This window comes from Biomphalaria glabrata, chromosome 13 (assembly GCF_947242115.1).
Source record: "Biomphalaria glabrata chromosome 13, xgBioGlab47.1, whole genome shotgun sequence".
Lineage (NCBI taxonomy): Eukaryota > Metazoa > Mollusca > Gastropoda > Planorbidae > Biomphalaria > Biomphalaria glabrata.
The window spans coordinates 35235704-35247564 of NC_074723.1; the positions used below are offsets into that span (position 1 = coordinate 35235704).

The window sequence follows — 11861 nt, forward strand, 5'->3', positions numbered from 1 at the left end:
TTTGCCGACTTTGTCAGGGGTGCTGAGATCTTGTAACCGTGATGCCGAGGATTCTATATGATGTCTAGATCTTAATATTATCTAGTAGATTGAATAAGTGAAGATCCTTTTAACTCAAAATACAGAGCTTTTAATTCAAAGCTGAGAATCACTGCAGTGTACAGTATTTACTATAGTAAACTGTATCAAATACAAATATCCAAATTTACTACTAGATTCAATACTAAAAACGAAACTTGTTTCTACTGATACGTCTTAACTCTAAGACAATTTCTACACAACTGTCTCTTCCAAGGCGCCTTTTATAATTTAATATTAATATTTGACAAAGATACGTGACAGCTAGGACGAATTTGTACAAAGGCTCCTTCTTCCCTAGTGCTATTACAGCATGGAATGGGTTGCCTGAGCTAGCCAGGAAAACCAGTGACTTGGAAGAACTTAAGTCAGTGGTTAACATGCATGACTAGATTGACCTAGGAACACGCGTAGGACGTAATCATCTCTCCCTCTGAGGTAACATTTTATTTTGCTTTTTCTATGTTAATATATTTCATCAGAAATTGAATATCGAACAAAACGAGCACTTTTTATAAAATGTATTATGAAAGGCCCCGACAATCTCACTAGTTCAACTCATGCAGCTATTCCTTATTTTTCTTGTTAAACATTCTAATATATACATAATACAGCGTCCATATTGTTACCGTTCTACTAGAGTGAAAAAGAAGGCGACCAGGGTTAGTAAAAAAGGGGGGGGGGTCGAGTTTGGCGAGGAGGAGTTCAAGTTGAAAGGGGGGACCCAACTCGACTGTCTCCACCTGCGGCCGCAACGTCTACATTTCATTTATCTGCCTACATCGACTATACATTGCGGACAATAGTAGTTAGACGCACTGTGCCTGGCTTTTACTTTTCTGGGGGGAAATACCTAGATTCTAAGTTTAAAATAAAAACCTAGAAGTGAATAGTCTTTAAAGTGTTGCTTCTAAATACCTGTTTTTTCTTTCTACAAAACAGCTTCGTGTTATGTTGCAGCCAGAGTCGACCTTATCTTCCAAACTATTTAGACCAGTTCGATAAGCATTCTTTTGATACGGTGAGTGTTTGTTTGTTTTCAAACGTGAAGATGATTAGGTCGAAGCCTAAACGTCTGTCAGGATTGGGTTTGAACAGGAGTAATCCTGACGACTGTCAGAAGTGCATATCATACGATTATACAGAGTTTGAGAATGTCTCTTTCTTTTTTCTTTACACATTAGCCTAAGACTTTTTGTTCTCTTTTCCTAACTGTACTCTTTCTCTCTCTCTTTTTCCACTCTTTCGTTCGCTCTCTCTCGCGTCTCAATTTTTTGTCTCTCTTTCTCTATTCTCTAACTATTCTCTCTATTCTCTAACTATTCTCTCTCCTCTCTCCCTTTCCTATTCTCTTTTCTCTCTTTCTCCCTATCTCTGTCTCTCTCCCTCTTTCTCCTCACTTTCTCTCGTTCTCTCTCTTGTCTTCTCTCTCTCTCTTTCTCTCTCTTTTCTCTCTTCCTCCTTATCTCTTTCTCTCTCCCTCTTTCTCATCACTTTCTCTAGTTCTCTCTCTCTCTCTTTCTCTCTCTCTCTCTCTCTCTCTTTACGATAGTATCTAGATCAATATTATCAAAATAATATTTCATTCTAAAGAATACTGAAAGCGAAGATAAACAAGACACGGGGAAGTAACTCTGCTCCACCTTTAAGCAGAAGTCAAGAAACAAAATCTGGTCTTTCAGTTTCACTTTCAACATGATCTAAAGTAGACGTTCTCAAACTGTGGCCCGCGGACGATCGAAGGGGTTCCATAGAAAAATGAAAATTGTAATCAATTAAAATAACTTCTTGGATAAAAGCCAGTTCATCCGATCGAATAATTTGAATAATAATCAGCTTGCCCATCATTATAGAACTATTCTATGTCGTAGTGGAGTAGCTAGGGTAGGGTGAGAGGAGGGGGATAATTTAAAAACCCACCCCGGTCCCCACTTGAGGGGGCCCCCAAATGAATGTTTTTTACTTTAAATATTGAATATTACGCAAAATGCAGGGGGCTTTAAAGAGGTCAAGCCCCCGGACCCCAAATGATAGCGAATTCCTAGCTACGCCTCTGCTATATCTACGTGAGCCAAAGATTTGAACACATTTTTCACTTGGGTATTCACGACAAGGAAGTGAACCCTTATGCGCGTGGACAAAGTCAAATCCCAATGACAGAGGAATCCCTTATACAGGCATGACTTATTTAAATACCCACAAGCGAGGAACTTTAACCAATGCTTAAACAACGATACCGCAAATTCTGGCTTCAAAAACATATTTTTAATATATATAGTGCAAGTATGGGTTATTATACAGAAGTTGTTGACTGCTTCGGGTCTTCTTGTTGGGTACCACGTGATTTCAATGTCGTAATAATAATAATAATAATAATAATAATAATCTTTATTGTCCGTAAGGAAATTCGTCTTACAATTTGTGCATTACACCAAACAAAAAAACATTATAACTATAAGAAACCAAAGTGTACATTCACACCAGACTCACTCATAATTTACATGTGACAAAGTTTATACCAGATTGTTCTTATTTAATGAGCCTCATCACAAATAAAGGAAACAGGCTAGAAATTTGTGCGCGTTGAGTATGACCTTAATACACTCATACGATCTCATCCACCTCATCCAAGGTTTTATTTATAAATTTCAAACATCAAGTGATCCAAAACCTCTGCTTTATAGGGTAAAACATGCACTTTGCAACAAAGTAAAATGACGCATTATTCCCCCTAAGAGACTTAAAAACATTGCGTTAGTATTCTAAGGACGCGTTTCCGTCTGGCATCTCTGTTAACCTGACCACCTTTCAGCTCACTAAAAAAAAAATTTGCCTTTGGCATATGTTCGTCCTCTTAGGAATGCTTAGAGCTTTGAATGTGTTTGCCAGCTCTGTTCTCATTATCCCTTTCTTTTGATATAACAAGAGGGTGAATTGTTATTACAGATAGCTTCCATAGTCGCTTAATCTCTAAACTTAGATGTTCATAATAATAATAATAATAATAAGGCTTGTCTTCGAGTCCGAAGGATCAGTTAGGAATGCAGTATTTCCCCTGGCTGCGCAGCCCCAACTGTGACCTACATATTTTGCCACAGGCTGGAGGCAATGCAGTATTTTCATATTACTATTATGTTAAAAACGAACTAATGTTCATTCTCTGGCGCTGCCATGGTCAAGCTTCGTCAGAGAGAACAAAAAAATTCATTGTAGTCCCTTTAACAGTGTCCACTAAAAATCTTTTTATATGATGTGGCAGGTCTGCAGCAGTACTGTCCTTTATTAGGTAATAAGGATCCTCTTAAACATGTTTAGGGCATCGAATGTGTCTGCGATGTCAATTGTCTTCTTATTATTATTGCTATTATAATTGTTATTATTATTAAAAAGTATAATTCATAATTTTCTTGCAGGTATAAAGACGAAACAAAATGTCTATTTCCAACAAATTAGCTCAAGCCGTGGTGGAAAGACTTCTAAGGCAGCGATACTCCGAAGAGTTTTGCGATGTAGTAATCCGTGTTGAAAAAACGGAATTCAGATGTCACAAGTTCATTCTTTCCGCCTGCTCCAAATACTTCAAGGAACTATTCGAAGAACATACAGTAGATGGTCAAGATCTCGAATTTACCAGCGCTGAAACTTTTAATAATGTTCTAAGCTGCATCTATGGCGGAATCGATATTCTGAAAGAATCGAATCTGGATAAAATCTGGGAAGCTACAAAATGGCTGAAGATAGATTTTTTGTATGAAGCCTGTGAAGCTTTTCAGTCCGAGCGTGTTGATAAAGAGAACTGTGTTGAAATGATCAATCAAGCCAAAGAAATGGAGTCGGAAAAATTGAGAGACGAATCCCTTCGTGTGATCGTAACCGAATTCCAAGATGTATCCAAGATGGACAATTTTGTTTCCCTGAAGCCGGATGACTTTCTTGATGTCCTCAACGATCGGGACTTGAATGTTGGCTGTGAAGACCAAGTGCTTAGCGCCATTTTGAAATGGATGCAGCTTTCCCCTGAGCCCACTGAAACTAAAAGTAGAGTTATTGTGGATCTGTTAAAAGCAAGCAGGCTATGTCTGGCGTCTGGAAGAGCTCTTCAGAACTTGATGGATGTCAATGCTATAGCAAAGAATAGAAAAGCTTTTAACATTATCCGTGAAGCCTTGCGGTATCACCAGCATCCAGACAGACGTAGCTATTACTGTCCAGCTCAAGCCGTTCATAGATCCAGCAGCGATTATCAAAATGTTGTTGTCAGTGTTTCTAGAGATCCAAAAGGAAGCTTTGTCATGTCCTGCAGAGACATCTACGAAGATTGGTACATGCTAGATACTCCACCACAAGCAGAATCGTTTACATCTCATGGCAAATATATATTTGCAAGTGGGCAATCTCAGCCATCAGGTTCCGACATTAAAGTCTCTTTTCACAGATATAACACACAGACAGGAAAGTGGAGCCAACTTCCCCCTTTGAAAACCAGTGCCTCCAGGTACTCCTTAATATGTCTAGACAATTTTCTGTACGCCGTGGGAATAGCAGACTCTACCACGATATGCAGAATGGACATATCCGAATCTACGGAGTGGTCTAAAATTGGTGAACTTTTGGTACCAGTGAACAACATGGTGCTTACTACGTGCGAAAATTCTCTCATTATTTTGGGGAACGAGAAGAACTCTAAAGAGATTACCCTACAGAGTTTCGACTCTGTTTCCCTGACCAGCCACGTCTACGCCGATAAACTATCAGCCAACGCTACGAGTTTGACAACTTTCGACACTGGCAGAAAAACGTATGTCCTGCTCTCCAACGGCGAAGTCTGGAAAGTGATTGCATGTGATTCGAAAGGAGTGCAGATGTATCAGAAAGGAAAGCTTTTTGAAGACGTGATCACACTGCACTCTGCAGTCACTTTCCAAGACACTGTCATCATTGCAGCCAGCAACGTTCTTAACCCTCAGATGAAGAAGAGATTTGAAACGCAAATTCTCGACCAAGTGAAATCTGTAGAAATTATACAACGCCCAAGCAGGTGCTTGATAAATGCAGCTATTCCCAGAAATCTTTTGTCTCGACCAGAGCCTTAAGTAGGAGCTGAAACCTGCATGAGGAGTATAGTTCCTTTTTTTTTAATCTTTCAACATATATTTATCAGCATAATTTTTTTATTACAATGTATAATTTTGGGAAAAAAAATTTGGTGTATTTTTCGGTTTTAAAACAAAGCAAATATAGATGTGATATTATTTATGATTTGTTTATATGCACAAATTGGTATTAATTCCACAGAATGAAAAGCTTTATTGCTTTTTAGAAAGAAACATCATTTTTTAAATGAAAAATTGTGAGAAACATTGCTATTTCATTCAGGTCTATTTTAAATCATTCTAAGATTTGTTATCATCATGAAACACACATATCTACTTTTATGAGTTGATTACACATTTTATAAATTTGCTTGCCGTTGCGACAATCTAAGATCGGTCTACATTTGTATCTAGCCATTAAGACAAGCAAAATATGTTTAAAAGCAAAACTTACCTAAGGGAAGAACCATAAATTCACTGCGATATATCTCCTCATTAATGTAGGAATAAGCGCCCCTCAACGTTTTACATTTAAAACCAATGTAATTAGTTACCACTGATTGATAGACTCGTTAATTTTTTGCACAGTTTTTTATTTTTACTTGATCCGAAAATGGTTAGTTGGAGACAAAACGACACTACAGGACGTATTGATGGGAATCTATAATATTATCTGCCATGTAGATGGCAAGGTCTGATAGAGAAAACTGTACTATTTTTACTATTGCATATTTGTAAAATACCATCGACTAAGACTAAGACTGCTTTATTGATCCTTACGGAAATTTGTTGTGATTACAGGGACTCTTTCCTCATAGGAAGACAACACAACTGACTGGTATATCGATACATATCTTTAATTAACGTACGTATTCGCATGAAATTTCGTACACAGGTTCCTTTTACCCCCCCCCTCACTCCCAAGATGCTTGCTATGAACTAAATTTTGACATATTCGCAGCTTGACGACAGCTAATAGCGAAAAAACCGCAAGCTTTTTATCAAACCTTTTTATTTTACTTTCGATATTTCCCAAAAAGCCGCAATCTATAAATAAAGGATTTTTAAAATTTGACACAAAATCCGAATTTGTTTTCCCTAAGTCCATTTTATTTTTAAGAATAACTCCATAGATCAGGCCAATCCTTTTAAAAAGTTGCATTTCAATTATATTTCAACGTGATTCTACACATATTTAAATGCATTTGAGTGTCCTAACAATATTGGTTCATGTCTGTTTCTTCAAATCTGAACTTGGCTTCTTTGTGATTAAACCAGGCTCAGAGAAACAAAACAAAGGCAAGCGAACGATTCTTAGATCCATATTACTCAAGCGAAAATGTTATTGTACCATTTTATTATGTACTGGTATCCTTTTTATAATGTAATTCCCCTTTCAGATCACGTGGTGTATAGGGCAGATAATGTTAAGGCGATCTGTTTCTGTGGCCTCAGGTTAAAAAGGATGTCATATCAGAGCCGGCCCTGGATAATTGGAGGTCCTAGGCGAAGTGAATTTGGTGGCCTCAAATGAAATAAAGAAAAAAGTTACACCGAAAAAATAACACAATTTATTAAAAAATAAAATAACACAATTTATTAAAAATCTGCCTGTATATTCTTAAATTGACAATCAACTGAAATTCATATACCGGTATCGCTATTTCAGTACTAGAGACAGAGTTACACCAGTAAACATAGAGTCGACTCATAGTGCTCTACTATGTTTGAGATCTGATCCAACGTTCGCAACATTTTCTCAAATTTATTTTCTTCCTGTGCAAGGCCCCCAACCAATCGGAGGCCGTAGTTTGCCTATGCCAAAGGTCGGCCCTGGTGTCATGAGGCCAGCTTATGTCAGGTACCCATTAGAGATGGATGACTCGGAGGCGCCCTAAAGATCCCAGGTTTCGAACCCTAGATCCTCCGGTTGGGAAGTCAAGCGCTTTACCACTCAGCCACCTGGCTTTCTTTTAGAACGTACCCTTCGTGTTGTAAGGTGATCTAGCATTTTGTTGTATAGCGCCTTTTAAAATACTATATTAGTAATACTCCTTTTCGAGTTTACAAAACAATTGATATTTACCTTTTTAAAAAGACCAATATCGACCTTCATTTATTTTGACATAGTTGTTTTGGTCATGTAATCTTTTATTTTTTTTATTTGGATTGTGGTCTTCTATATTTTCTACGATAATATTTAAATTAGTAATAAAGATATTACAAATAACTAAAATCTCTTTGTAAGTATTTTTAAATATTTTTTTCCATTTTATGACTTTGAAAACAACATGTTTTGTTACGTAAAAGTGAGAATGGCTAGTCAAAAAAAAAACAAAAAAACTTCGGCTTTAACATTTGAAGAAATAATACAGATATAATAGGGAAAAAGTTCTACAATTTGTAAAAGCGCAATCATGCAAAAACCTGAACTACAGGCCGAATTGCACAGTCCACAGCAGCCCTTTCAAAACTAAAAATAATATGGAAAGGCTTAGCCCTCGGCACCAAAATCAGACTGATGCGCTCCCTGGTCCTTCTTATATGCTTGTGAGTCGTGGTCGCTGACTGCAGAGCAAGAAAGGAGGATCCTAGCAATGAAATTGAGATGCTACAGAAGGATCCTAGATATCACATTTAAAGACCGCATCACAGACCAAGAGATTAGAGATAGGGTTACTGCAGCGATTGGACCCCACGATGACCTGCTAGCTATCGTAAAAAAAAAAAAAAAAAAAAAAAAAAGCTAAAAATTTATGGCCATACTAAAAGGTCTTCGGGGCTCGCAAAGACCTTCCTTCAGGGCACAATACCAGGAAAAAGAAGAAGAGGCAGACATAGAAAGCGATGGGAAGACAACATAAAAGAATGGGCGAGCCTGCCATTGAGAAAGGTTCTAATTAAGGCAAAAGATATGAGGAATGAAGAAAGACGGTTGACGAATCTTGAATGGTGCCCCAAAGGTCCAACAGACTAAGGGATAGGTAAAAGGTAAGTAGGTAATGAAAAAACCCATTTAATGAGATGTACAATGTTATGGTAAAAAAAAAGTCTTGAGGACGCCAACTGATGAACCAAAGAACAGCGTCCAAGTCTAAAAGGATTGTGCGAAGTTCTATTGAACTATCCAATACATAAAAAGAAGAAGAAAAGACGAATGTCATTTAAGATTGGAAAAGGGGGGGGGGGGGTCCTTTAAAGAATTTAAGAAAAAATGTGTTTGGGTAGCGTAAGCGATATCCTAGTGCTGCCCCATTGGATGGTGAATAAAATCATGAACATAACCCAATTATTACAACGTACCAAAGCACGGGTTTTATTCAATCAGCTAGTATAAATAAAATGAGAACTAAAGTTATATAACCCAATTATTTCAACGTACCAAAGCTACCATCAGCTAGTGTATAATAAAATGAAAACCAAAACCAAAGCTACGGGCGATTTCCTGGAATTCTAGATACAACCAGAGGGGGGGGGAAACATATATTCAAATCTGATATTTCAATAGGATTTTATTTATAGAACTATAAACCCAGGCATAAATGTAAGGTAAACAGATTGTCGTCTTTTAAACTAACTTAACATCGCGACTAGTAAGCTTTTCTCGGTACTGTCAGAGTATTTTGGCTTTATGTTGCATAGCATAGCATTGTCTATAAGGTAAGTGTCGTACAGAGTACAGATCAGGTGTGGGAAATAGCTTAAATCAATAGCTCATTATTTTTAAAGTTATTTAATTGTACAGTAAATCTGTTGGTTAATCTATTGGTTGATTACGAAATAGGGTTGAATCTTTTTTAAATGGGAATAACGGATTGGGGCGTACCTAGGAATTTGCCATCCTTTGGGAGCCCGGGGCTTGATCTCTTTGGGGGGCCCCTGCATTTTGCGTAATATTTAAAATTTAATGTAAAAAACACTCATTTGGAACCCCTTTTAAGTGGAAGCAAGGGGGGATTTTTTAATTCTCCCTTCCCTCCTCCCACTCTAGCTACGCCTTTGATAATGGATGAATCCACATTCTGGTCTGACCGGTATTTCTATAGATCTAGGTCAAGAGCAGCCTGCATAATAATGAAAGGGCGTTTTCAGTTTAGTTCTTTTTAAATCATCAATTTCAAAACACGCCCAACACTCTGCAGATAAAATGGCATTAGAATTGCGGATCCAGCTTAGAATGTGACGTCACAAGATTATGAGTGCAGATTCTGGTGCATGACTTAGGTCAGGGGTCGGCAACTTGCGGCTCGCGAGCCACATGCGGCTCTTTAGATGTTAAGCTGCGGCTCTTTAGTTCCATACTGAAATATTATTTATTTTATCGAACAAAAATTGAATCGATTAACTAAGAATAGGCATCGATTCTATTTCTCAGCCACTTGGGCTCGCTTTTCACCGCACCAACTCCCCATGTCTTCAAATGTAATATATTTGCAGGTGGAAGATATTCAACCTTTTTCTTCCTTATCAATGATATAGATACGTCTTGCGACATAAAAGACACGGCACAAGTTGGCTTTCTGTCAGGTATATGTCTTCCCAAGGATTGCTAGCGCTCTCGTGACAAACTAGAGGAGAAGATTTAGCGAATGCCGAGCAAAAATGCCTTGAAGACAATAAGATCTATTTAAATTAACTCGTTTTAATAGCAACTGATGGAGCCAGAAGTATGAAAGGAAAAAATAAAGAAAAATTTGCGATTCTCCACGAATTTCTTATATCAAGAAGCGCTTGTCAAAAGCACTCTACCATCCTAAGTTTAAAGAATTCTTAAACGAAATGGAGACTCAGTATTCCGACCTTCTTCTTCCCAATAAAAAACGATGGCTTTCTGCAGGTATGGTGTTGAAACTTACAGCTTTGTGCTTGAATGAAATAAATACATTCCTAAATGATAGAAGTATTAATCACCCAGAATTAGAGAACGACAAATGGTTGCAACAATGTTACTTTATGATGGATATATCAGCAAAAGTAAAGGAGATGAATCTATAACTACAAGAAAATGAAAACCGCGCCGATGTTTCGGTAGAAGATAAGAGCGGTGGCTGAGCAGTAAAGAGCTTGCTTCAGAACTGGGGTCCCGAGTTAAAGTCTTGGTGAAAACTTGGATTTTTAATCGCTGGATATTTTTTGGCGCTTCTAAATCCACCCTGCTCTAATCGGTACCTGACATTAGTTGGGGAAAGTAAAGGCGGTTGGTCGTTGTGCTGGCCACATGACATCCTTGTTAACTGTGGGCCACAGAAAGAGATGACCTTTACATCATCTGCACTATAGATCGCAAGTTGTGAAAGGTAAACGTTATTTTACTTATTCATAACAGTAAATGACTTTATTTTCACTTTCAAAAGCAATATCGCGATAAAACCAGTGCAACTGTTGACAGGAATTACTTTAGCACAGTTATTTTTAAAAAATACAGATAAATTTGCTGAGAGATTTGAGCAATTCAAAACCAACAAAACCATTCTAGCATTCATAGTAAATCCCCTCAACACAATAGTAACGAAATCCACATTGAGCCATTTGGAAATACTGGACTTTAAAAAGTAAAGCTTTGTGGAGCGGAGAGTTTGCAGATTTGAAAAGCAAGTTGGAAAAGATGGAAGTCCAGAAATGTATGTATGCAACGCAACAAAAGTGGACAGCTTTCAAAGAAATGCCGCGAGATGAGGCACTTATATTCGACGCATGGAATTGTCTTCCAGATTGCTACAGTGAAGTGAAAAGGTTGGCCATTGGAGTGCTGACTATATTCGGATCGACATATTCATCCGAGCAAGCGTTCTATGGCATGAATATAATTAAAAATTAACTAAGAAGCCAACTAACAAATGAAATTTTAGAGTCGTGCTTGAAGCTAAAAACAAGTGTTGAGACAAATCAGTACTTTCTAAAAGCTAAAACCATCGCTCCCATTGAATTTGTTTGCTCAATTGTTTTGTTATTAAAATGCAAGTTAGTGTATCATGTATATGTTTAATTCTTTGAATTTATTTAGTTACATAATTAATAAGTAATTGTCTTATAATGCCATATTTATATTATCTAATTTGTTGTGAAAAACACTAGTCGTATATATATATAAAGAGATATTTACTTATATTATAGTATCCTGTATCAAGTTTGGGTGCAGTGGATGACCAGAGACTTTCTGTGTGTCTTGTCCTGCTCTTGAGTGCTCCACAGCACTGTGCTGGCACTTGCCTTTCTGTCCGATTAGTCTAGTTTTGTGACGTTATGCACAGGCCGCCAAGTCCAGACTTCACTGAACCTTTGACAGAACCTCAGTGTACTGACTCTAGTACTGAGTGCCATGGACACGTCAGATACCCTCTACCTGGTTTAGCCGGCCAGTCGAAGCCGTTTCCGGGGTGTGGCCGCTGCGCATGCTACAGCTTCTGGGAGCCACAGGGTACCGAGTGGGGACCAAGAGTGAGCCAAGCTACCCTCAAAAAGAGGGTACGACTGCCTGTCCACTAGAGGTGCTACCCCTCCTAGATACCTTATACACTCATCTGAATTGTATTTTATCTATATGTATTGTTTCAAGTGCGCGTACAGAAGAATTCAACTCCATTAAATATATCTACACTGTGTCATTGTATTGCATGTTAGTCGTGTGTGACCTAGATCAAAGGCACCTCCGAGTGCGCATGTCTGCTGAAGTAAGCAGAAGATACAAAA

General features: G+C 37.9%; 1 protein-coding gene across 1 annotated transcript; it reads left to right on the top strand.

Annotated features, from left to right (window-relative positions):
* The first annotated feature begins 944 nt into the window (after positions 1-944).
* LOC106071823 (kelch-like protein 24) lies at positions 945-6778 on the top strand. Its single transcript, XM_013232002.2, has 2 exons — positions 945-1099; positions 3492-6778. The coding sequence occupies exon 2, from the start codon at positions 3510-3512 to the stop codon at positions 5169-5171; it is 1662 nt and encodes a 553-aa protein (XP_013087456.2). The 5' UTR covers positions 945-1099; positions 3492-3509; the 3' UTR covers positions 5172-6778.
* Positions 6779-11861: the final 5083 nt, after the last annotated feature.